This window comes from Pelophylax lessonae (genome assembly GCF_965119305.1).
Source record: "Pelophylax lessonae genome assembly, chromosome: 5".
Classification (NCBI taxonomy): domain Eukaryota; kingdom Metazoa; phylum Chordata; class Amphibia; order Anura; family Ranidae; genus Pelophylax; species Pelophylax lessonae.
Window position 1 is genome coordinate 9,239,844 of NC_138772.1, and position 26,911 is coordinate 9,266,754.

The 26,911-nt window shown below is 48.0% G+C and overlaps 1 protein-coding gene across 1 annotated transcript in view; it reads left to right on the forward strand.

The window, feature by feature from the left end:
* Positions 1 to 509: 509 nt before the first annotated feature.
* LOC309555538 (NACHT, LRR and PYD domains-containing protein 3-like) overlaps positions 510 to 26,911 on the forward strand; it is a gene marked incomplete at both ends in the record, with an annotated part of 102,045 nt that continues 75,643 nt past the window's right edge. The window contains 2 exons of the mRNA XM_082257604.1: positions 510 to 534; positions 26,383 to 26,685. Of these exons, the coding sequence (XP_082113730.1) occupies positions 510 to 534; positions 26,383 to 26,685 (328 nt within the window). The remainder of the gene's footprint in view (positions 535 to 26,382; positions 26,686 to 26,911) is intronic.

Below are 26,911 nucleotides of genomic sequence, written 5' to 3' on the forward strand. Positions count from 1 at the left end.
ATTTTAATGGGGTTCTGAAATCCGGGCCGAACTTTCGGGAAGTTCGGATGTTCTGGCCGAACCGAACTTTTGAAAAATTCGATCATCCCTACCCATAACCACACTTCCCCATCAGTAACCCCCAAACTTGAAGTACCATCTGACCTATCTTGGCGGACATCTTACTGAGCTGATACTTTGGTGCTGATTAGAACCAGTCATTTCTATGAATGACACAGATTTGTGGAGGTGGCCCCAAGGAATTTGAGTCTGTATAAATTGTGGTCCTAAATAGGGTAAAATGTCTTGGAGACCTTGATATACAGATGAATGTACTGGTTTATCCTCATAGTTATGGGGCAGACATCTATCCAATTCAGATTTTATCCGATTATACAATCAGGTAACCAATTGTTATTTACATAAGAGAACAAAATGCCCCTTATTGATTCCATTCATCACCCTGCAATACGTTTATTGGTGTTTGTGCTTCTTCTAGGTGAAGTCATTTTGGGTCATCTCCTGATGCCATGGCGGCCTCATCTTCTTCACAAGGTACGATTGCTTATACAGTGCTAACTTTTTTTTTCCAATAGTTTCCTCCTTCTCACATCTCCGGAGATTGCAATAATATTAGAGAATGACTTACATATCCATAACCTGTACATTTCCTGTAGTCATCTGGTCAAACCACACATTGTTTAGGAGCTTTCATAAATTCCACATTTACACTGTGTATTCATGTTTATTACTAATGGAAAAAATCTTATGAGATGGCCCAGTGACCCATAAGTGGCTGAATGACCCCAAATTTTATGGTTATTTGTGTAGTTCTTAACCCCTTCACGCCGACTGAACGCAAATATGCGGCCTCGGCTTCAGGGGGTTGTACCGGGTCGATGGCTGCAGCTAGAGGCATCACTCCCGGTACCATTGTTTAGAGCCTTTCATGAGCCTTTCTAGGTCAGCTTTCTTGTACTGACAACCAATGCGGCTAAGCAGCCACTTGGTTGTCATTACTAAGGAGCGGGCGGGGACATCCCACCCCTCCCGCCGCCTTCTGCGTATCACCCGGGTCTCCCGTCCCACCGGGAGACCTGAGCGACCAGCTGGAACGTCCGCCGGCTGGCTGAGGACCCAAACAAAGCCGGATTCAGCTTTGATCAGGTCTCGGATGTAAAAACCCGGAATCAATGTCATGACATCCCTTCTGGGCACTGGAGCCTTAAAGGCGCCAGATGTATAAAAAAAAAAAAAAAAAAAAGATGGCATTCAGTTCAGCCAAACTTGGCGTTTTGAATGCTTTTAAGGGCAGAGAAGCGATTTGGGGTCTTTTAGACCCCAGATCCCTCCATAAAGAGCACCTGTCACTGCCTATTAATGTCACAAGAGACGTTTACATTCCTTGTGAGAGCAAAAAAAGTGATCAAATTTTTTTTTTTTTTTTAATGGACAATGTAAAAAAGAAGCAAACGCATACACAAGTTGTGCTTGCTTATGTAAATGGTGTTCAGACCACACATGTGAGGTATCGCCGCCATCGTTAGAGCGAGAGCAATAATTCTAGCACAATACCTCCTCTGTAACTCTAAACTGGTAACCGTTTAAATTTCTTAAAGCATCGCCAATGGAGATTTCTAGGTACAGTATCTATATTGTATAGGTGTCACCGGGGAAACAAATATTGATAAAATTAAATTGTAAATTATCTGGTTTGCTGCAGCTAAAAGTGACTCCAAAAACAGGAGTGTGAAAAATGAAAAAAGGATTGTGAATAGTTGAGCTAACCTGTAAGAGCCTATTCAGACTAGCGCGACTTGTCAGGCGACTTGTCAGCCTGACAAGTCGCGCTCGGTCGCGGTCCATTGATTGGTACAGGACCCGTTCTAATAGGAGCGACACAAGTCGCTCCGACTTAGAAAAAGGGTCCTGTACTACTTTGGGGCGACCTCGGAGCGACTTGCATAGACTTCCATTATGTGAAGTCCCTGCAAGTCGCTCCGAAGTCGTGGTGCACGGGACTGACAAGTTGCCTCCCCAAGTCGTGCAGAGTCGGATCGCCTCAGTGTGAACCGGCTCTTAAAGTGTAAGCAAAAGCACTGATAAATAAACAACATATACCCAATAATTTTAAACCAATGATATCAAATCATACAAATTAGTGTATAACAAAACATCAATTATCTCAAAAATCCAAGTGTCCATTATTTCATTCCGTAGCAAAAAGTAGCTGTTAATCATGCAGTGCTCCACCCGATTATGTACAAATCCTCCACCTAATAAAATGCACACTCGCCAGCCGTTGGTATAGTTTAGGCCTTAATATTATGCCTTTGTGGGTCCTTTATGATCTTGCCAGTCTCTGTTGCCATGCAATCGCTCCGTGCACTGGAGCCAGCGTGCGTTTCAAGCCTCGATCTCGTTACCACAACAGGAAACGGAAGTACGACATCCACGCTCCACTAGCCTCAGTGGAGCGTTGATGACATACTTCTGCTGAGGCTAGTGGAGCGTGGAGGACGTACTTCCACTGAAGCTAGTGGAGCGTGGATTGCGTACTTCCACTGAAGCTAGTGGAGCGTGGATTGCGTACTTCCACTGAAGCTAGTGGAGCGTGGATGACTTACTTCCAGTGAGGCTAGTGGAGCATGGATGACGTATTTCCACTGAAGCGTGGATTGTGTACTTCCACTGAAGCTAGTGAAGCGTGGATGATGTATTTCCACTGAAGCGTGGATTGCGTACTTCCACTGAAACTAGTGGAGTGGGGATGATGCACTTCCACTAAAGCTAGTGGAGCATGGATTGCATAATTCCACTGAGGCTAGTTGAGCGTGGATTGCGTACTTCCACTGAAGCTAGTGGAGCGTGGATTGCGTACTTCCACTGAGGCTAGTGGAGCATGGATGACGTACTTCCACTGAAGCATTGATTGCGTACTTCCACTGAAACTAGTGGAGCGTGGATGACGAATTTCCACTGAAGCTAGTGGAGCATGGATGATGTACTTCCACTGAAGCTAGTGGAGCATGGATGAAGTACTTCCACTGAAGCTAGTGGAGCATGGATGACGTACTTCCACTGAAGCTAGTGGAGCGTGGATGACGTACTTCCACTGAAGCTAGTGGAGCGTGAATGATGTACTTCCACTGAAGCCAGTGGAGCATGGATGACGTACTTCCACTGAAGCTAGTGGATGACGTACTTCCACGGAAGCTAGTGGAGCGTGGATGACGTACTTCCACTGAAGCTAGTGGAGCGTGGATGACGTACTTCCACTGAAGCTAGTGGAGCGTAGATAACGCACTTCCACTGAAGCTAGTGGAGCGTGGATGACTTACTTCCACTGAAGCTAGTGGAGCATGGATGACGTACTTCCACTGAAGCTAGTGGAGCATGGATGACTTATTTCCGTTTCTTGTTGTGGCAACGAGATGAAAGCTTGGAAAGCCAGCTCTAGTTCTCGAAGTTGCGATTGCACGGCCACAGAGACGGCTTGGAAGTTGCGCACCGATGGCTATTCTTTACTATACAAATGCATAAGAGGGGTTGTCATAGAAACTCCAACCACAGACAAGATCATAAGGAACCAAAGAGGCATAATATTAAGGCCTAAAATATACCAACTGCTGGTGAGTGTGCATTTTATTAGGTGGAAGATTTAAACATAATCGGGTGAAGCACTGCATGATTAAAAGCTACTTTTTGGCATGAAATAGAATAATGGACACTTGGATATTTGAGATAATTGTTGTTTTGTAATTTGCTAATTTAAATGATTTGATATGATTGGTTTATAATTATTGGGGATATGTTGTTTATTTAAAAGTGCTTTTGCTTACACTTTTACAGGTTAGTGCAGCTATTTGCAATCTTTTTTTCATGTTAGGTACAGTGCATTGCGAAAGTATTCGCCCCCCTTGAACTTTTCGACCTTTTGCCACATTTCAGGCTTCAAACATAAAGATATAAAACTGTAATTTTTTGTGAAGAATCAACAACAAGTGGGACACAATCATGAAGTGGAACGAAATTTATTGGATATTTCAAACTTTTTTAACAAATAAAAAACTGAAAAATTGGGCGTGCAAATTTATTCAGCCCCCTTAAGTTAATAGTTTGTAGTGCCACCTTTTGCTGCGATTACAGCTGTAAGTCGCTTGGGGTATGTCTCTATCAGTTTTGCACATCGAGAGACTGGAATTTTTGCCCATTCCTCCTTGCAAAACAGCTCGAGCTCAGTGAGGTTGGATGGAGAGCGTTTGTGAACAGCAGTTTTCAGTTCTTTCCACAGGTTCTCGATTGATTTCAGGTCTGGACTTTAACTTGGCCATTCTAACACCTGGATATGTTTATTTGTGAACCATTCCATTGTAGATTTTGCTTTATGTTTTGGATCATTGTCTTGTTGGAAGAAAAATCTCCGTCCCAGTCTCAGGTCTTTTGCAGACTCCATCAGGATTTCTTCCAGAATGGTCCTGTATTTGGCTCCATCCATCTTCCCATCAATTTTAACCATCTTCCCTGTCCCTGCTGAAGAAAAGCAGGCAAAAACCATGATGCTGCCACCACCATGTTTGACAGTGGGGATGGTGTGTTCAGGGTGATGAGCTGTGTTGCTTTTACGCCAAACATAATGTTTTGCATTGTTGCCAAAAAGTTTGATTTTGGTTTCATCTGACCAGAGCACCTTCTTCCACATGTTTGGTGTGTTTCCCAGGTGACTTGTGGAAAACTTTAAACGACACTTTTTATGGATATCTTTAACCACTTGCCGACTGCCTAACGCCGATCTACGTCGGCAGTCAGCCCCTCACAGGCAAAGTGACGTAGGGCTACGTCACTAGCTTGTGAGGGTCTAGCTTGTGCGTGGTCACGGACCCCCCCGCGCGTGTGACTGGCGGACCCGATGTCCGCCGGTCACTCGGCGATCGGCGGGGGAGAGGGAGAAAGTCTCCTCGGTGTAAAAACACTGATCACACGGATCTACTATGTAGATCCGTTGATCAGTGTCCTTACAGCTCAAGTCACAGTCAATCACAGTAGAAAGCACGCCCCTAGGGATACACACAGCCCCTCCCTCCCAAATAAAGTTAACCCCTTCACTACCAGTGTATTTTTACAGTAACAGTGCATATGTATAGCACTGATTACTGTAGAAATGTCACTGGTAACCCCAAAAGTGTCAAAAATGTCAGTCAAGGGTCCGATCTGTCCGCCCCAATGTCGCAGTACTGCAAAAAAATTGCAGATCGCCGCCATTACGCGTTAAAAAAAAAAACAACAAAAATGACAAAAATCTTTCCCTTTGTTAGTAAACGCAATAACTTTTGCGCAAACCAATCAAAATACGCTTTTTGCGATTTTTTTTACCAAACATAGGTAGCATCAAACAAATTGGCCGAAAATGTTAAAAAATTTTGATTTTTACATGTTTTTTTGGGGGAATTTCATATAAAAAAAATGTGAAAAATATTGCTATTTTTGCAAAATCGACGCTTTTTTTTGTTTATAGCGCGTGATCAAAAAATCGCACAGGTGATCAAATACCACCAAAAGAAAGCTCTGTTTGTGGGAAAAAAAGGACGCCAAATTTGTTTAGGTACAGCGTCGCACGACCGCGCAATTGTCCGTTAAATTCACGCAGTGCCGAATCGCAAAATACCCCCTGGTCGGAATGGGGGTAAAATCTTCCGGGGCTTAAGTGGTTAAGAAATGGCTTTCTTCTTGCTACTCTTCCATAAAGGGCAGATTTGTGCAGTATACGACTGATTGTTGTCCTATGGACAGAGTCTCCCACCTCAGCTGTAGATCTCTGCAGTTCATCCAGAGTGGTCATGGGCCTCTTGGCTGCATCTCTGATCAGTCTTCTCCTTGTATGAGCTGAAAGTTTAGAGGGACGGCCAGGTCTTCGTAGATTTGCAGTGGTCTGATACTCCTTCCATTTCAATATTATCGCTTGCACAGCAGGCCCGGACTGGGACAAAAAATAGGCCCGGGCATTTTGGACTGAGCAGCCCGCGAGGGGGGGGGGGGCATGACTGGGGCGTGGCGTTCGTCGGGATGGTTGATTTCAGGATTTAATGTTCCAGGATGTGTGGATTCGATTACGGTACCTTTTTTAGTTTAATCTGACAGACTGGGTCCAATTTAGATCAGAGCTGCCATATAATGCTGTTTTTTTTTTAAATCCTGTTTTGGTGGTTGAGTCCTAAAAATAGTATGAAGCAGCACAAGATGAGGGTTACTCTAATCAAGGGGTAGACAACCTTTTTGGGCACAGTGTGCCGAAAAATGTTTTCAAAGAAATTTGGAGTGCCAGATACATAAAAAACAACTGTCAGCTTCATATAAAGTAACTGCTGTAATCACTTGAATAATAGTAAGAAATCAAGTGAGCTTTGCACCTCCACAAATCAGATCAGCCCCAATTCCTGCACTATCACACCTCACATCACCCCAATTCCTGCACCTTCACACCTCAGATCAGCCCCAATTCCTGCACCTTCACACCTCAGATCAGCCTCAATTCATGCACCTTCACATCAGATCAGCCCCAATTCCTGCGCTATCACACCTCAGATCACCCCAATTCCTGCACCTTCACACTTCAGATCACCCCAATTCCTGCACCTTCACACCTCAGATCACCCCAATTCATGCACCTTCACACCTCAGATCACCCCAATTCATGCACCTTCACACCTCAGATCAGCTCCAATTCCTGCACCTTCACACCTCAGATCACCCCAATTCCTGCACCTTCACACCTCAGATCAGCCCCAATTCCTGCACCTTCACACCTCAGATCAGCCCCAATTCCTGCACCTTCACACCTCAGATCAGCCTCAATTCTTGCACTATCACACCTCAGATCAGCCCCAATTCCTGCACCTTCACACCTCAGATCAGCCCCAATTCCTGCACCTTCACACCTCAGATCAGCCTCAATTCTTGCACTATCACACCTCAGATCAGCCCCAATTCCTGCACCTTCACACCTCAGATCACCCTAATTCCTGCACCTTTACACCTCAGATCATCGGATCAGCCCCTGGTAGGCTGGCACTGGCAGCAACAATTTTATTCATATCAGGATTTCTTCTGCAAATAGGCTGACCTGGCACTGGCAGGCATAGTACTAGACTAGTACTATGCCTGGCTGCCAGTGCCAGGCCAGCCTATTTGCAAAAGAAATCCTGATTTGAATTAAATTGTTGCTGCCAGTGCCAGCCTATTTGCAGAAGAAATCCTGATTTCTTTGAATAAAATTGTTGCTGCCAGTGCCAGCCCAGCCTATCTGCAAAATAAATCCCTAAGTAGAAGTCACTCCTCTCTCCAGTCCTCCATTTACCTTGGGTGGGCTGTGCGGTGTGGCTGCAGAGTGTTCCCGCTGGACAGAGACTGAGATGGTCAGAGACTGAGGACATGAGATGGTCAGAGACTGCAAAGTGATACAAGAGATGGTCAGAGACTGAGGACATGATACAAGAGATGGTCAGAGACTGAGGACATGATACAAGAGATGGTCAGAGACTGAGGACATGATACAGGAGATGGTCAGAGACTGAGGACATGATACAGGAGATGGTCAGAGACTGAGGACATGAGATGGTCAGAGACTGCAAAGTGATACAAGAGATGGTCAGTGACTGAGGACATGATACAGGAGATGTTCAGAGACTGAGGACATGATACAAGAGATGGTCAGAGACTGAGGACATTATACAGGAGATGGTCAGAGACTGAGGACATGATACAGGAGATGGGCAGAGACTAAGGATATGATACAGGAGATGGGCAGAGACTGAGGACATGATACAGGAGATGGTCAGAGACTGAGGACATGATACAGGAGATGGTCAGAGACTGAGGACATGATACAGGAGATGGTCAGAGACTGAGGACATGATACAGGAGATGGTCAGAGACTGAGGACATGATACAGGAGATGGTCAGAGACTGAGGACATGATACAGGAGATGGTCAGAGACTGAGGACATGATACAGGAGATGGTCAGAGACTGAGGACATGATACAGGAGATGGTCAGAGACTGAGGACATGATACAGGAGATGGTCAGAGACTGAGGACATGATACAGGAGATGGTCAGAGACTGAGGACATGATACAAGAGATGGTCAGAGACTGAGGACATGATACAAGAGATGGTCAGAGACTGAGGACATTATACAAGAGATGGTCAGAGACTTAGGACATGATACAAGAGATGGTCAGAGACTACAGATGTGATACAGTAGATGGTCAGAGACTGCAGAGGGGATACAAGAGATGGTCAGAGACGATACAAGAGATGGTCAGAAACTGCAGACGTGATACAAGAGATGGTCAGAGACTGCAGACGTGATACAAGAGATGGTCAGAGACTGCAGACATGATACAAGAGATGGTCAGAGACTGCAGACATGATACAGGAGATGGTCAGAGACTGCAGACATGATACAGGAGATGCTCAGAGCCTGAGGACATGATAGAAGATAGGGGGGCCGGAGAGCACAGGGAAAGCAGATAGCACTGGATGAGCTGAAGGGCACGGTGGGGGCGGGTAACTGGAGAGAATTAAGGGGGGGTTTGGAAAGCATTGCAGGGGGGTTGGAAGGCGCAGGGTGTGGATAGCACTGGGGGGCGGTCAGGGAAAACCAGGGGGATGGAGAGCATGGGGGGGGGGAAACTGGAGAGCACTGGGGGGGGAACTGGAATCACCTAGGGGGGAGCCAGGGAGCACAGGGGGGTGGAGAGCACTGGGGGAGCCAGAAAGCATAGGGGGAGATGAAAAGCACTGTGGGGACTTGAAGAGCACGGGGGGGGGGGCTAAAGAGCACAGGGGGGTTAAGAGCACTGGGGGGGGGCTAAGATCACTGGGGGGGCAGTAAAATAAGTTGTACAGGAGGGGGATGGGACAGCTGCATATAGAGAAATTGATATTTCCATATTTCTCCTGCAGCTGAAGAATGCCTGCAGAAGGGAGGAGGAGAATCAGGCATCTATCCAGCGGCAGCAGGAGGAGGAATAGGGAAACATCAAATCCTCTATATGCAGCCGCCCCATCCCCCCCATCCCCCCTCCTATTCAGCACACACTGGGCTGCACAGCACTGATGACACACACCACGGTAAATAAAATTCAGGCACCTGGCGATGTAAGACACAGGATCACCAATCGGGATGACTGGTGGTAACTAAACTGGCAAGGTAACTTACTGGACAATGGCCGACCGGACACCTGGATGGGTATTGCAATACCTGAAGCGACCCACTGTCTCTGCTGGGCTGGGTGGCGCTGGGTTAGTGAGCAGTAAGCAGGGTCCCTGGGCTGAAAGGTCAGGTTCCAGTGGCACTTACCTTCTCACCGCCGCCATCCCCCACGAGCAGCCCAGTGTCCGGAGTGAAGGCGCTTCCATCTGCAGCTGCTTGAGAGATGCCGATGCGGGCTGGGCTGGCCGCGACGGGCAGGACACCGGTGGGAAGGAACATTTGACACTGTGTTGACTTCCGGCTCCGTGGCCAATCAGCCTTCTGCTCAGGGGGGTGTGACTCACACCCCCCCCCTGAGCAGAAGGCTGATTGGCCGTGGAGCCAGTGTAGCTGGCAAATCTTCATGCTACACCGGCCGCAGTGAGGGAACTTCCGGCCGCAGTGAGGGAACTTCCGGCCGCAGCGAATGAACTTCTACTTCTTGCAATCGTGATGTGATGGCTGAGTGAGAGCCGCGGCCCACAGCACCGCGGCCCACCGGGAATATGCCCGGTCTGCCCTATGGCCAGTCCGGGCCTGTTGCACAGTGCTCCTTGGGATGTTTAAAGCTTGGGAAATCTTTTTGTTTCCAAATCCGGCTTTAAACTTCTCTACAACAGTATCTCGGACCTGCCTGGTGTGTTCCTTGTTCTTCATGATGCTCTCTGCGCTTTAAACGGACCTCTGAGACTATCACAGTGCAGGTGCATTTATACGGAGACTTGATTACACATAGGTGGATTCTATTTATCATAATTAGTCATTTAGGTCAACATTGGATCATTCAGAGATCCTCACTGAACTTCTGGAGAGAGTTTGCTGTACTGAAAGTAAAGGGGCTGAATAATTTTGCACGCCCAATTTTTCAGTTTTTTATTTGTTAACAAAGTTTGAAATATCCAAAAAATTTCGTTCCACTTTATGATTGTGTCCCACTTGTTGATTCTTCAAAAAAAAATTACAGTTTTATATCTTTGTATAAGGGGGGAAGGGGAATATGAAGGATAAGATGGGGGTTAAAAAGGATATTGCAGGGGATCGGCATGTTGGTAGAATCTATATAATGTGGTATAAATAGTAAGTTTAAGTTTTAAGTTTAAGTTTTATATCTTTATGTTTGAAGCCTGAAATGTGGCAAAAGGTCGAAAAGTTTGAGGGGGCCAAATACTTTCGCAATGCACTGTATCTATTTCATAGGCGTGCGCACGGGGTGTGCCGGGTGTGCCTGGGCACACCCTAATCACCCTGTGTCTGTTAGTGTAGGGCCGGCTGCCTCCCGAGATCTCCATCTTTGGCACTGAGGGTAGTGAGATACTTGGTGGAGAGGCGGCTGTGCTGTTGGCTCCAGCAGCCAGTGAGGCTTGCCAGAGCCGCTGAGTGTGTGTGACACTGTCAGGTAATGTTACTGCTTGCAGGGAGAAAGACCAACTGTCAAAATTCAGCGGTGATGTCGGGGATGGGTGGGACCGAACAGCTATCAAACACCAGCCAATGGGATGGGGTCTGGGCGGCTGCTTCATTTATGTGGTTCCGCCACCTTTCTTAAGCAGCCCAATCATTGGCTGGTGTTTGACAGCTGCTCCATCCCGCCCACCCCCGACATCACCGCTAAGTTTTGACAGCTGGTCTTTCTCCCTGCAAGCAGCTACATGACAGTGTCACACACACAGTGTGGTACCAAATGGGGGGTGCACTGGGGGGTATCAGCCAGCGTCCTCTGAGAGATCCTGTATGGCAGTGTGAAGGCAGCTGCAGTGGCAGCTCCTTCAATCCGTGCTGCAAGCGGGGGGCGGAGACACGGCGGGATGAAGGGGCGGAGCCACGGCTGGAAGAAATGGGCGGAGCCTCAGCTGGAAGAAGGGGGCGGAGCCTCGGCGGGAAGAAGGTGAGTGCCTATTGCCCAAGTGTGTGTGCTCTGTGTTGGATAGGAGGGGGATGGGGAAGCTGCATATGGAGGAATTCATCCTTCCCTATCCTTCCTGCAGCTGCTGAATAACTGATTGCCCTCCTCTCCCCCCTGCAGGAAGAATGGTGAAAGATCAATTCCTCTATATGCAGCTGCCCCATCCCCCTCCTATACAACTTCCTTTCCTGGCCCCCCAGTGCTCTCTTAACCCCCCCCCTCCAGTGTTCTTATCCCCCCTCAGTGCTCTTAACCCCCCCCCCCCCCCCAGTGCACTAGACCCCCCTGTTCTTTAGCCCCCCCCATGCTCTTCAGCTCCCCACAGTGCTTTTTATCTCCCTCCCCCTATGCTCCCTGTCCCCCCCCCCATTGCTCTCCACCCACCTGGTTTTCCCTGCTTGCCCCCCCCCCGGTGCTCTCCACCCCCTGCACCTTCCAACCCCCCTACAATGCTTTGCAAACCCCCTCTTAATTCTCTCCTGTCCCCCCTGCCCACCGTGCCCTTCACCTCCTCCAGTGCTCTCTGCTTCCCATGTGCTCTCCGGCCCCCCTAGTGCTCTTCTATCTTCTATCATGTCCTCAGTCTCTGACCATCTCTTGTATCACGTCTGCAGTCTCTGACCATCTCTTGTATCACGTCTGCAGTCTCTGACCATCTACTGTATCATGTCTGCAGTCTCTGACCATCTCCTGTATCATGTCTGCAGTCTCTGATCATCTCCTGTATCATGTCTGCAGTCTCTGACCATCTCTTGTATCACGTCTGCAGTCTCTGACCATCCCTTGTATCATGTCTGCAGTCTCTGACCATCTACTGTACCATGTCTGCAGTCTCTGACCATCTCCTGTACTATGTCTGCAGTCTCTGACCATCTACTGTATCATGTCTGCAGTCTCTGGCCATCTCCTGTATCACGTCTGCAGTCTCTGACCATCTATTGCAGGGGTATTGAATTAAAATTTACAAAGGTCCAGTCAATAAAATATTCTTCCAGCAGAGGTCCGAATCGCATGTTTGTGCGATGGCCATCCTGTATTCTCGCAACCAATCACTTGCTTGTTAACTTGGATAGCCCCGCCCTCTGTCTATAGCTGTCCTGCCTCCAGCTGTTGGCTCTGTGAGACTGGCAGTGGTGATGGCTGTGGGCAGAACAACTCTAAAGGGTGGGACCGCAGGGGTCCGGATGAGACATTAACTGGGTCCGGATCCGGACCCCGGTCCGCCATTTACTGATGCCTGATCTATTGTATCATGTCTGCAGTCTCTGATCATCTCCTGTATCATGTCTGCAGTCTCTGACCATCTCTTGTATCACGTCTGCAGTCTCTGACCATCTACTGTACCATGTCTGCAGTCTCTGGCCATCTCTTTTATCATGTCTGCAGCCTCTGACCATCTCATGCCAAGGTTCGCCATCACTGCTCTATATATATATATATATATATATATATATATATATATATACACGCATGTGTGTTTGAGCTTTGGGGTGCACACCCTAATGCAATAGGCTGCGCACGCCTATGATCTATTTTCTCGGCTTGACATCATCTTTCACAATCTACAAAAACTTTACTGTTTTTTTAGTTGTTTTTTTTTTTATTCAGGAAATTGTATTTCTTCCAAAAAAATTGCATTTGAAAGACTGCTGCCAAAATACAGTGTGAAATAAAATATTGCAACAATCGCAACTTTATTCTCTAGGGTCTCTGCTAAAAAATAATAATTTATAATGTATGGGGGTTCTAAGTTATTTTCTAGCAAAAAAATACTGATTTTAACTTGTAAGCAACATTTGTCAGAAAAAGGCTTAGGCTCCAAGGGGTTAAGGTAGCCCATTTTTTATATAATCTTAAAGTTGTAGTAAAGTAAAAAAAATAAAAAAAGTTTCACCCTGCAAGGTGATATCATAATGTGCTAGTATACTAGCACATTATGAAAGACTTACCTTAAAAAGAAGCCCTCTAGCGCCGTGCTGTCACCGCTGCATAGGCTTCCATCCTCACCCAGTCTTCCTTCCGGGTTTGCAGTCTCCGGCCTTTTTACTGGCAGAGCCATAATGAAGTCACTCCCACACATGCATACGGGAGTCTTGGCCGCAGCGCACAGCTCTGAAATAACAGCGCAGGAATGCCGTTCCTTCAGAGCGCATTCACCAATGATGTCACCGGCTGCTGCTCACTAGAATATCCCTTAAACGCTGCACATGCAGAGATATTCATTCTACCTACAGGTAAGCTTTATTCTAAACTTCCCTGTAGGTAAAAATAATAAAACAGAGTTTACTATCACTATAAAGATAAAAAGCCACATATAGCATAAGACATACTGCTGGGAGATTTGGGTGTAATTGGAATTACAGTTTTAGTATACAGCGATCCGACACATTCATAGTCAGGGTGTACTTTTTTAATGATTTAACCACTTCAGCTCCGGAAGGTTTTACCCCCTTAAAGACCAGGCCATTTTTTGCGATTCGGCACTGCGTTACTTTAACAATTGAGTGGTCGTGCGACGCTGTACCCAAATACAATTGATTTCCTTTATTCCCCACAAATAGAGCTTTCTTTTGCTGGTATTTGATCACCTCTGCGGTTTTTAGATTTTGCGCTATAAACAAAAAAAAAAAAACGACAGTTCTGAAAAAAACACAATATTTTTTACTTTCTGCTATAAAACATTCCCAATAAAATTTTTTTTAAAAAAATCTAATTTTTTTTATCATTTTAGGACAATTTGTATTCTACATATTTTTGGTTAAGAAAATCCCAAAAAGCGTATTTTAATTGGTTTGCACAAAAGTTATAGTGTTAACTATGGGATAGATTTTTGGACTTTTTATTTATTTATTTTTTTTGTTTATAATTAGTAATGGCGGCGATCAGCAATTTTTTATCGGGACTGCGACATTGCGGTGGACAAATCTGACACAAAGTGACACTTTTTGGGGACCAGTGACATTAATACAGTGATCGGCGCTAAATAATATGCACTGTTACTGTATAAATGACACTGGCAGGGAAGGGGTTAATACTGGGGGTGATCAAGGAGTTGAATGTAGGCCTAATTGTGCTTACTAAGGCTCCATGCACACAGGGCGTCATAAAAACGTGCTCCAAAGCTGTTTACATAACGCCGGGAAACAGCAGCTGTAAAAACGTGCTTTCAGTAGCTTTTTCTACTACCGTTATTGCACGTTTGGACACAGTAGCTGTTAGCAGCGTTTTTTTCTGCCTCCATTCAAAATCAATGGTTCCCTATGGGAGCCTATTGATTTGAATGGAAGTCACACCGCAGGTCGGATCAGGGTGATCCGACTTGCGGTGCGACCTGCACTGGGAGAATCTTGAGGGGGAACTCCACGCCAAAATGGGGAAAAAAACGGCGTGGGGTTCCCCCCCAGGTTCCAAACCAGGCCCTTCGGGTCTGGTATGGAATTTGAGGGTAGCCCCGCGCCGAAAAAACGGCGTGGGGTCCCCCCCAAAATCCATACCAAACCCTTATCCGAGCATGCAGCCCGGCATGCCAGGAAAGGGGAGGGGACGAGCGAACGGCCCCACCCCCCCTGGATCATACCAGGCCACACGCCCTCAACATGGGGGGGGGTGTGGGTGCTTTGGGGCAGGGGGGGCTCTGCACCCCGCACCTCAAAGCACCTTGCCCCCATGTTGATGAGGACAAGGGCCTCATCCCCACAACCCTGGCCGGTGGTTGTGGGGGTCTGCGGGCAGGGGGCTCATCTGAATCTGGAAGCCCCCTTTAACAAGGGGGCCCCCGATCCCGGACCCCCTCCCTATGTGAATGGGTATGGGGTACACTGTACCCCTACTCATTCACCCCATAAAATGCAGTGTATGGAAATAACGACAGGAGACGTTTTGGAAAATTTATTAAAAATCTTCATCCGGCTCTTGTCCTCTCCGAGGGTCTTCTGCTCTTTTGCTGTCCGCCCTTCTTGTCTTCTCCTCTCCGGGGGTCTTCTGCTGTCTTCTCTCCGAGGATCTTCTGCTCTTTTGCTGTCCGCCCTTCTTGTCTTCTCCTCTCCGGGGGTCTTCTGCTGTCTTCTCCTCTCCGAGGGTCTTCTGCTGTCCGCCCTTCTGCTGTCCAATCTTCTTGTCTTCTCCTCTCCGGTCTTCTGCTCTTTTGCTGTCGGCTGTCGGCTGTCCTTCTTCCTCCGGTCCTTCTCCGACGACGTCTCCAGCGATTATGCCGGCCTCTGGTCTCTGCAGCTTATTATATAGCCATTAGGGGCGTGGCCGCCAGATGACGTCATCGGGAGACCACGCCCCCTTGTGTCACATGTGACGTCACATGTGACACAAGGGGGCGTGGTCTCCCGATGACGTCATCTGGCGGCCACGCCCCTAATGGCTATATAATAAGCTGCAGAGACCAGAGGCCGGCATAATCGCTGGAGACGTCGTCGGAGAAGGACCGGAGGAAGAAGGACAGCCGACAGCCGACAGCCGACAGCAAAAGAGCAGAAGACCGGAGAGGAGAAGACAAGAAGATTGGACAGCAGAAGGGCGGACAGCAGAAGACCCTCGGAGAGGAGAAGACAGCAGAAGACCCCCGGAGAGGAGAAGACAAGAAGGGCGGACAGCAAAAGAGCAGAAGATCCTCGGAGAGAAGACAGCAGAAGACCCCCGGAGAGGAGAAGACAAGAAGGGCGGACAGCAAAAGAGCAGAAGACCCTCGGAGAGGACAAGAGCCGGATGAAGATTTTTAATAAATTTTCCAAAACGTCTCCTGTCGTTATTTCCATACACTGCATTTTATGGGGTGAATGAGTAGGGGTACAGTGTACCCCATACCCATTCACATAGGGAGGGGGTCCGGGATCGGGGGCCCCCTTGTTAAAGGGGGCTTCCAGATTCAGATGAGCCCCCTGCCCGCAGACCCCCACAACCACCGGCCAGGGTTGTGGGGATGAGGCCCTTGTCCTCATCAACATGGGGGCAAGGTGCTTTGAGGTGCGGGGTGCAGAGCCCCCCCTGCCCCAAAGCACCCACACCCCCCCCCCATGTTGAGGGCGTGTGGCCTGGTATGATCCAGGGGGGGTGGGGCCGTTCGCTCGTCCCCTCCCCTTTCCTGGCATGCCGGGCTGCATGCTCGGATAAGGGTTTGGTATGGATTTTGGGGGGGACCCCACGCCGTTTTTTCGGCGCGGGGCTACCCTCAAATTCCATACCAGACCCGAAGGGCCTGGTTTGGAACCTGGGGGGGAACCCCACGCCGTTTTTTTCCCCATTTTGGCGTGGAGTTCCCCCTCAAGATTCTCCCAGTGCAGGTCGCACCGCAAGTCGGATCACCCTGATCCGACCTGCGGTGTGACTTCCATTCAAATCAATAGGCTCCCATAGGGAACCATTGATTTTGAATGGAAGAAAAAAAACGTATAACGTGGCTTAACGCACGTTAAGCAACGTTATGGAGCCTTATGGAGCCTTTAGCAGCGTCAGACGTTTTTTGCAGCTTGACGCTGGAGCTCCTGAACCCACAGTTTCTGGGTTTTTTTTGGAGCTGTAAAACGCCTATGCCACTTGGAGCTCCTAAAAGCTCTATGTGTGCATGAGGCCATAGAATAACATGGATGGGCGTTCTGCAGCTGCAAAAAAAAACGTCTGACGCTGCTAACAGCAGCTGTAAAAACGTCCAGTGTGCATGAGGCCTAACTGTGTGGGGGGGGGGGGGTGAGGGGCTCTGTGACAGGCACACAGTGATCAGTGTTTTAGCTTTAGGGGTATACAATGTTCGGTTAACAGCAAACACACACACACATCATAGGTTGAGCTGGATGGACTGATGTCTTTTTTCAACCTCACTAACTATGTAACTATATAAGCTTAGCTAAGACACACAATCTAATTTTGCCTGTCTGACAGGAGAGGCGCCTGCATTGTTTACATAGGCAGGCGGCTCTTCTGTCAGTTTCCCCCGAAGATTGTGGGAGGCCGGTGGCGATCGAGCTCGCTCCTACCGCGGTCTGACTTGCACTGTATCTAATCACAGCGGGAGCGCCGCCGAGACCGCATGCACATAATGACGTAGATATATGTGATTATGCGCAACCGAGCCGCACTGCCGCAGTAAATCTGTGTTGGGCGGTCGGTAAGTGGTTAAAGTTACTTTCTGGTTACTAGGAAACAATCAGTAAACATGTATGAAAACCATCGCCCATATTTACCCACTAAGGCTCCATTCACATCCATGCATGTTGGTTTTGAGCGTTTCTGCAGTGCTTTTTGCTGTGCTTTCCACGTTTTCAAATACGCATTTTTGATGCGTTTTGCAGTTTTTTTTTTTCTAATCTCGTTAATAGACTGTGTGTAGCTTGTTGTTTGGGAGTGGACTGGGAAGCCGGCTGCTGCATCCAGCTATAGAGAGGGGGGGAAAAAAATGTAACATGCAAAACGCATGTAAAAAAGCAGCAAAAACGCAACACTTGTGTTTTTGGTATTTTTGGTGCAGGTCCATTGAAGTCTATTACACGAAAAACGCTGCAAATACATTGATGTAAACGTGTTCCATAGGAACCCATGTTAAAAATAATGTCCTGCGTTTCTGCAAAAAGCATGAAAAATCACATTGGTGTGAATGGAGTCTATTGATAAAACATTTGTTGCACAAATGGCACAAGAATTTCTCCAGGCTGTGCAAATTTTTCCTGAATATTCTGCAATACTATGTAATACTATGACTACCGTTTATTGGCTACGATCGTTCGCTCACACGGAAGCCTTGCAGGAAGCCGGAAGCGGCGCGGTGATCGGTGCACAGCGAGGGAGCTGTGTGTGTGAGAGAGGAGGAGGAGCCGCGTGCCGCACGTGCGGGGGGGAAGCCGCACCAGGGAGCCGTGGCCCGGGTGAAGGAACCTCAGAAGGTGACCGACCGACAGGAGACAGAGCGGGGACGGAGCAGCGGCGGCGGGGGTGACCGAGAGCGTGCAACAGGGTGACAGAGCAGCGGCGGCAAGGACAAGGACCTGACAGGACCTGACCAGGGACGTAAGGTAATAACTGATCAACTGGTAGGGGGGTGGGGCTGGTGGAGTGACTAAAAGCACAACACTACAAGCAATGGTGAGCATCTTGCGACTGGTGAGTATCTGCGACTGGTGACCATCTTGCGACTGGTGAGTATCTGCGACTGGTGACCATCTTGCGACTGGTGAGTATCTGCGACTGGTGAGTATCTGCGACTGGTGAGTATCTGCGACTGGTGAGCATCTTGCGACTGGTGAGTATCTGCGACTGGTGAGTATCTGCGACTGGTGACCATCTTGCGACTGGTGAGTATCTGCGACTGGTGACCATCTTGCGACTGGTGAGTATCTGCGACTGGTGAGTATCTGCGACTGGTGAGCATCTTGCGACTGGTGAGTTCTGCGACTGGTGAGTATCTGCGACTGGTGAGCATCTTGCGACTGGTGAGCATCTTGCGACTGGTGAGTATCTGCGACCGGTGAGCATCTTGCGACTGGTGAGTATCTGCGACTGGTGAGTATCTGCGACTGGTGAGCATCTTGCGACTGGTGAGTATCTGCGACTGGTGAGTATCTGCGACTGGTGAGCATCTTGCGACTGGTGACCATCTTGCGACTGGTGAGTATCTGCGACTGGTGAGTATCTGCGACTGGTGAGCATCTTGCGACTGGTGACCATCTTGCGACTGGTGAGTATCTGCGACTGGTGAGCATCTTGCGACTGGTGAGCATCTTGCGACTGGTGAGTATCTACGACTGGTGATTATCTGCGACTGGTGAGTATCTGCAACTGGTGACCATCTTGCGACTGGTGAGTATCTGCGACTGGTGAGTATCTGCGACTGGTGAGCATCTTGCGACTGGTGAGTATCTGCGACTGGTGAGTATCTGCGACTGGTGACTATCTTGCGACTGGTGACTATCTTGCGACTGGTGAGTATCTGCGACTGGTGAGCATCTTGCGACTGGTGACCATCTTGCGACTGGTGAGTATCTGCGACTGGGGAGTATCTGCGACTGGTGAGCATCTTGCGACTGGTGAGCATCTTGCGACTGGTGAGTATCTACGACTGGTGATTATCTGCGACTGGTGAGTATCTGCGACTGGTGACCATCTTGCGACTGGTGAGTATCTGCGACTGGTGAGCATCTTGCGACTGGTGAGCATCTTGCGACTGGTAAGTATCTGCGACTGGTGAGTATCTGCGACTGGTGAGCATCTTGCGACTGGTGAGTATCTGCGACTGGTGACCATCTTGCGACTGGTGAGCATCTTGCGACTGGTGAGTATCTGCGACTGGTGAGCATCTTGCGACTGGTGAGTATCTGCGACTGGTGACCATCTTGCGACTGGTGAGTATCTGCGACTGGTGAGTATCTGCGACTGGTGAGTATCTGCGACTGGTGAGCATCTTGCTACTGGTGAGCATCTTGCGACTGGTAAGTATCTGCGACTGGTGAGTATCTGCGACTGGTGAGCATCTTGCGACTGGTGAGTATCTGCGACTGGTGACCATCTTGCGACTGGTGACCATCTTGCGACTGGTGAGTATCTGCGACTGGTGAGCATCTTGCGACTGGTGAGTATCTGCGACTGGTGAGTATCTGCGACTGGTGAGCATCTTGCGACTGGTGAGTATCTGCGACTGGTGAGTATCTGCGACTGGTGACTATCTTGCGACTGGTGACTATCTTGCGACTGGTGAGCATCTGCGACTGGTAAGTATCTGCGACTGGTGAGTATCTGCGACTGGGACCATCTTGCTACTGGTGAGTATCTGCGACTGGTGACCACCTTGCGACTGGTGAGTATCTGCGACTGGTAGCATCTTGCGACTGGGGAGTATCTTGTGACCGGTGGGTGAGTATCTTTGCAACTGGTGTGAGTATCTGCGACCGGTGAGCATCTTGCGACTGGTGAGTATCTGCGACTGGTGAGTATCTGCGACTGGTGAGCATCTTGCGACTGGTGAGTATCTGCGACTGGTGAGTATCTGCGACTGGTGAGCATCTTGCGACTGGTGAGTATCTGCGACTGGTGACCATCTTGCGACTGGTGACCATCTTGCGACTGGTGAGTATCTGCGACTGGTGATTATCTGCGACTGGTGAGCATCTTGCGACTGGTGACCAGCTTGCGACTGGTGAGTATCTGCGACTGGTGAGCATCTTGCGACTGGTGAGCATCTTGCGACTGGTGAGTATCTACGACTGGTGATTATCTGCGACTGGTGAGTATCTGCAACTGGTGACCATCTTGCGACTGGTGAGTATCTGCGACTGGTGAGTATCTGCGACTGGTGAGTATCTGCGACTGGTGAGCATCTTGCGACTGGTGAGTATCTGCGACTGGTGACTATCTTGCGACTGGTGACTATCTTGCGACTGGTGAGCATCTTGCGACTGGTGAGCATCTTGCGACTGGTGAGCATCTTGCGACTGGTGACCATCTTGCGACTGGTGAGTATCTGCGACTGGGGAGTATCTGCGACTGGTGAGCATCTTGCGACTGGTGAGCATCTTGCGACTGGTGAGTATCTACGACTGGTGATTATCTGCGACTGGTGAGTATCTGCGACTGGTGACCATCTTGCGACTGGTGAGTATCTGCGACTGGTGAGCATCTTGCGACTGGTGAGCATCTTGCGACTGGTAAGTATCTGCGACTGGTGAGTATCTGCGACTGGTGACCATCTTGCGACTGGTGACCATCTTGCGACTGGTGAGTATCTGCGACTGGTGAGTATCTGCGACTGGTGACCATCTTGCGACTGGTGAGTATCTGCGACTGGTGAGTATCTGCGACTGGTGAGTATCTGCGACTGGTGAGCATCTTGCTACTGGTGAGCATCTTGCGACTGGTAAGTATCTGCAACTGGTGAGTATCTGCGACTGGTGAGCATCTTGCGACTGGTGAGTATCTGCGACTGGTGACCATCTTGCGACTGGTGACCATCTTGCGACTGGTGAGTATCTGCGACTGGTGAGTATCTGCGACTGTTGACCATCTTGCGACTGGTGAGTATCTGCGACTGGTGAGTATCTGCGACTGGTGAGCATCTTGCGACTGGTGAGTATCTGCGACTGGTGAGTATCTGCGACTGGTGACTATCTTGCGACTGGTGACTATCTTGCGACTGGTGAGCATCTGCGACTGGTGAGTATCTGCGACTGGTGAGTATCTGCGACTGGGACCATCTTGCTACTGGTGAGTATCTGCGACTGGTGACCACCTTGCGACTGGTGAGTATCTGCGACTGGTAGCATCTTGCGACTGGGGAGTATCTTGTGACCGGTGGGTGAGTATCTTTGCAACTGGTGTGAGTATCTTTGCAACTGGTGTGAGTATCTTTGCAACTGGTGAGCATCTGTGCGACTGGTGAGTATCCTGCGTCTGGTGAGTATCTGCGACTGGTGGGCGAGTATCTTTGCGACTGGTGAGTATCCTTGCGACTGGTGAGTATCTTTGCGACTGGTTAGTATCCTTGCGACTGGTGAGTATCCTTGCGACTAGTGAGGATCCTTGCGACTGGTGAGTATCTTAGTGACTGGTGAGGGTATTAGCGACTGGTGGGTACCCCAGGTTTTGTACCAGGGAAGTTAGAGGTAGTGTAGGTAAGGAAGAGCAGGTCGTTAATATTATCCCCATAGAGTAGTGGGTAATAATGTCCAACAGGATTGCGGATGCCACTCAGTGCACTTCTTGCTGCATGTATGCGTTCCTTGATGAAACAATCGAGGACGAATACTGCTGTGCAAGATGTGAGCGACTTGTTGCTCTGGAAGCCCACATCGTGGATCTACAGAACACAGTGACAAGACTGCGTGGCATCTACAACCTGGAAAGGAGCTTGGACTTTACCCATCAGGCGCTGGCAGGGGTCAGCATAGAGGAGGGAGGAATAGAGGAGACGCAAGCAGCAGAGGTACGCAGCTGGGTGACTGTTAGGAATGTTAGGGGGAGGAGTGTCAGGGAGGCCAGTCCTGAGTTGGTACACCCTAACATGTTTTCCGAGTTGCAGGTTGAGGGGGATTTGTTGTTTACCGGGCGCCCGAGTTCGGCACATCGCAGATCTGGCAGACAGATTGATGTGGGGGGCTGGGGATGACCCAGCGGTCATGGTGCATGTGGGCAGTAATGACAAAGTTAAAGGTAGGTGGAGGATCCTTAAGAACGATTTCAGGGACTTAGGTAATAGATTGAGGAAAAGGACCTCCAAGGTGGTTTTCTCTGAAATACTGCCTGTACCTCGAGCCACACAGGAGAGGCAGAAGGAGCTTAGGGAACTTAACAAGTGGCTGAGGAATTGGTGTAGGAAGGAGGGGTTTGGGTTCCTGGAGAACTGGGCTGACTTCTCAGTCGGCTACCGGCTCTTTAGTAAGGATGGGCTGCACCTTAATGGGGACGGTACAGCTCTTTTGGGGAGAAAGATGGCCACCAAGTTGGAGGGGCTTTTAAACTAGGAGACAGGGGGGAGGGCTCAGAAGTAGAGTCAGTCAGGAGGGAGCAGAGGACTGAAGGCAGTTGTAGGGTCAGCAGCGACAGTAGGTCGACAACATCAATTGGCGGGTCTGTGCGGGAAAACCGCAGACCGAACAGAAATAAACATAACCGCCAATCACGTTTAACTTCCATAAAACTAAGAGGGGTATATGCTAATGCCAGGAGCCTAGCTAATAATGAGCTGGATGAGTTGGAAATGTTAGTTCATGAAGAGGACATAGACCTTGTGGGAATAACAGAAACTTGGTTCGACCCCTCACATGACTGGCTGGCCAATATCCAAGGGTATTCGGTGTACCGGAAGGACAGGGTAGGAAAAAGAGGGGGAGGGGTATGTCTCTATGTCAAGAACAATATAACGGTGCTAGAAAGGAGTGATATTACGGAAGGGATGAGCATGGATTTAGAATCTGTGTGGGTTGAACTCGATAGGGAAGAAGATAAGGGAAAAGTAGTTGTGGGGGTTTGCTATAGGCCACCTAACCAAGGGGAGGAGGTAGAGCTGGAATTTTTAGCACTAATGGGTAAAGTGGCAAAACTGGGATCAGTCATCATATTGGGGGACTTCAATTATCCCGACATTGACTGGAAAGAGGGGACTGCACACTCGCATAAGGCCCGGCTATTCACGGAAACCTTACTGGATAATTACATGTCACAGTTGGTGGATTCCCCTACTAGAGAAAATGCTATCCTGGATCTATTGATCACTAATGGCCCTGACATATTCTCGGAGGTAGGAGTCCAGGACAACCTGGGCTCTAGCGATCACAGGATGATCACATTTAGTGTAAATAACAATATAAAAAGGCAAGTGGGGAACATAAGAACCCTAAACTTCAGACGGGCAAACTTTCCAAAATTGTACTCACTGATGGAAAGGGTAAACTGGGACCAAATCCTGGGATCACTGACCACAGAGGAAAAATGGGAATGATTTAGGAACATATTAAGCAAAGGCATCTTGCAGTGCATTCCTATGGGAAATAAATTTAGAAGAGACAAAGCCAAACCTGGCTGGCTAAACCGTAGCGTTAAAAAACGTATTAGGGGAAAAAAATTGGCCTTCAAGAAATATAAATCAGAAGGCACAGTATCGGTCTTCCAGCAATACAAGGAGGCAAATAAGAAAAGTAAACAAGAAATCAAGATGGCTAAAATCAACTTTGAGAGACAAATAGCGGAGGATAGTAAAAAAAACCCAAAGAAATTCTTTAAATATATCAACAGCAAGAAAACTAGGGCAGAGCATATTGCGCACATAATTAACGATGATGGGAGGATGGTTACTGAGGACACTGAAAAAGCAACCGTGCTGAATGCTTTTTTCTCGTCAGTCTTTACACAGGAAAAGGAGGGGTACACTGACCATGACTGTATGGTTAGTAGTAATACACAGGACTTGCCGCTATGGCTAACAGAGGGTGAAATCAGGGAAAGACTGGATAAACTTAACACTAACAAATCACCAGGCCCGGATGGCGTACATCCGAGAGTTCTCAAGGAACTCAGTAAGGTTATATCTAGACCACTGTTCCTGATCTTTGCGGACAGTATTAGGTCAGGAGATGTACCAGGGGATTGGAGGAAGGCTAACGTGATTCTGATATTCAAAAAGGGCCAGAGGCATATCCCGGGAAATTATAGGCCTGTCAGCTTGATATCAATAATATGTAAACTTTTGGAGGGGATGATAAGGGACTATATTGTAGAATATGCTAAAGACAACAACATCATCAGTAGTAACCAGCATGGGTTTACAAATGGGAGTTCTTGTCAAACCAATCTCTTAGCATTCTACGAGGAGGTGAGCTGTGAGCTAGATAGGGGGAGACCAGTGGATGTGGTGTACTTGGATTTCGCTAAGGCGTTTGATACAGTTCCCCACAAGCGCTTAATTTATAAAATAAGGTCTGCAGGTATCGACAGCAGGGTTTGCTCTTGGATACGGAACTGGCTAAAAGGCCGTGTCCAAAGGGTGGTAATAAACAGCGCATACTCAGACTGGTCTGAGGTAGTAAGCGGGGTCCCCCAGGGCTCAGTCCTGGGACCAACCTTGTTCAATTTATTCATAAACAGCATTGAGGACGGGATCAGTAGTTCGTTATCAGTTTTTGCAGATGACACAAAATTGGCCAGGGCAATAACTGCACAGCATGAAGCAGATATCCTACAGAATGACCTGGACAAAATTACGGAGTGGGCAACGACATGGCAAATGAGGTTTAACGTGGAGAAGTGTAAGGTTTTGCACTTGGGGACTAAAAACATAAAAACACAATACACGTTAGGAGGGGAACCCTTGGGGGAATCAAAAATGGAGAAAGATCTGGGAGTCTTGGTTGATGATAGATTAGGCAACAGCATGCAATGTCAAGCGGCAGCTTCCAAAGCCAACAGAATATTAGCATGCATAAAGAAAGGGATGTATTCCAGAGATAAGACTATAATTCTTCCACTTTATAAAACTCTGGTCCGACCGCATCTGGAGTATTCTGTCCAGTTCTGGTCGCCAGTCCTCAGGAGGGATGTGTTGGAGCTGGAGAAAGTCCAGAGAAGGGCAACTAAACTGATTAGGGGGTTGGAGGACCTTAACTATGAAGAGCGGCTGCAGTCGCTCGATTTATTTTCCCTGGAGAAGAGACGTCTGAGAGGGGACATGATAGCAATTTATAAATATCTTAATGGGGATCTCAGCTTAGAAAAAAAGCTGTTCATTCGAAGGAATTGCATGAGGACTCGAGGACATACAATGCGATTAGAGGAGAAGCGTTTTAACCTCAGGCAACGAGGAGGGTTCTTTACTGTTAGGGCTACAAGATTGTGGAATTGTCTACCACAAGAGGTGGTTTCTGCGGGTAGTATGGTGACTTTCAAAAGACTCTTAGACTTACATCTCAAGGATCAGGAGATTAAGGGCTATGTTAGATGATTACAGTCTCACACACACCTACACAGGTTGAACTGGATGGACTATTGTCTTTATTCAACCTCACCTACTATGTAACTATGTAACTATATGTACCTACTTTATGATCATCAGCGACATCTAGTGGCCAAAACTCAATATGTTTTCTGATTGATGCTCCATTTACACCTGGGCGTTTTTGAGTGTTTTTCAGCTCCAAAAACGCTAAAAAAAAAACGTTCCAAAACGCCCAACAAGTAAAACCCCATTCATTTAAATGGCCCCTGTTCACATCTGAGCATTTTGCAAAACGCCGGTAGCTGAAAAAAGTACATGAGCTTCTTTTTGGGCAGATTACCAGCATTTTTGATAGATGTCAATGCCTGCCTCCAAAAATGCCTGAAAAAAACGCCTGAAAATCGCGGTAAAAAACGCGGTAAAACGCTACGCTCAAGTGTGAATGCAGCCTTAGGTATTTCAGAAAAATGTACCACTAATTGGCCACTGGATGGCGCTGATGATCATAGAAGGTCTTAGTAGAGAAAATACGGGGAGAACTCATACAGCTTGGTAAATACTTGTGCCTTTTCTCCAATGAATGTTCTATAAATGGACTCCTAGGTGTTTTCACACAATAAATAATTCTTCTTGAGAAGTAAGGTAAAATCATGAAGACAGTCGTGTCACAGGGAAGCCGATCTCTCCATAGGTCAATGTAGGATATTTTCCTTTCCCTTATATATGATCTTTATAAGACCATCAGCTGCCAGTACTGACTTGTCTGCTGTCATGTGTACAAAACTGTCCAATCAGGATTAATGTTTGTTTCCCTTTTGTACTCTTTGCAGGATGGGCTCCTGGTGTTCTGGGAAAGGGGCCACAAACCCCTGAGGATCTTATCCTACATTCTCTGGTGGATCTAGAAGGAAGTGACTTTAAGAGGTTTAGGAGTGAATTGTCTTTTTTCTCTTATGGAGATAAACCTCCCATCCCCCGAGAAATACTACAAAATGCAGACAGGATCACCACCAAGGACCTCCTGATAGACACATATGGAGAAGAAAGGGCTCTGAGTGTAACATTTGATGTCTTTATACTGATTGGTCTGCGGGGACCTGCTAATGACCTCCAGAAGTGGAGAATACAGAGAGGTGAGTTCTCATCTATAATGACCATTTCCTAACAATTCCTAATAAATATCTGTGTGAGGAAGGACAAGGAATGTGATGCAGGGAAAGCCAGTGATCAGAAGATCTGGATTATTCCCAAGGTAACCTAGGCAGGAGCAGAATGTCCAGGGAGCCCAGTTACATCCTTCATTCTCCGGTAGTGAACCATTGGGATAGATACATTTGTCAAACTGTGCGCCTCCCTGCC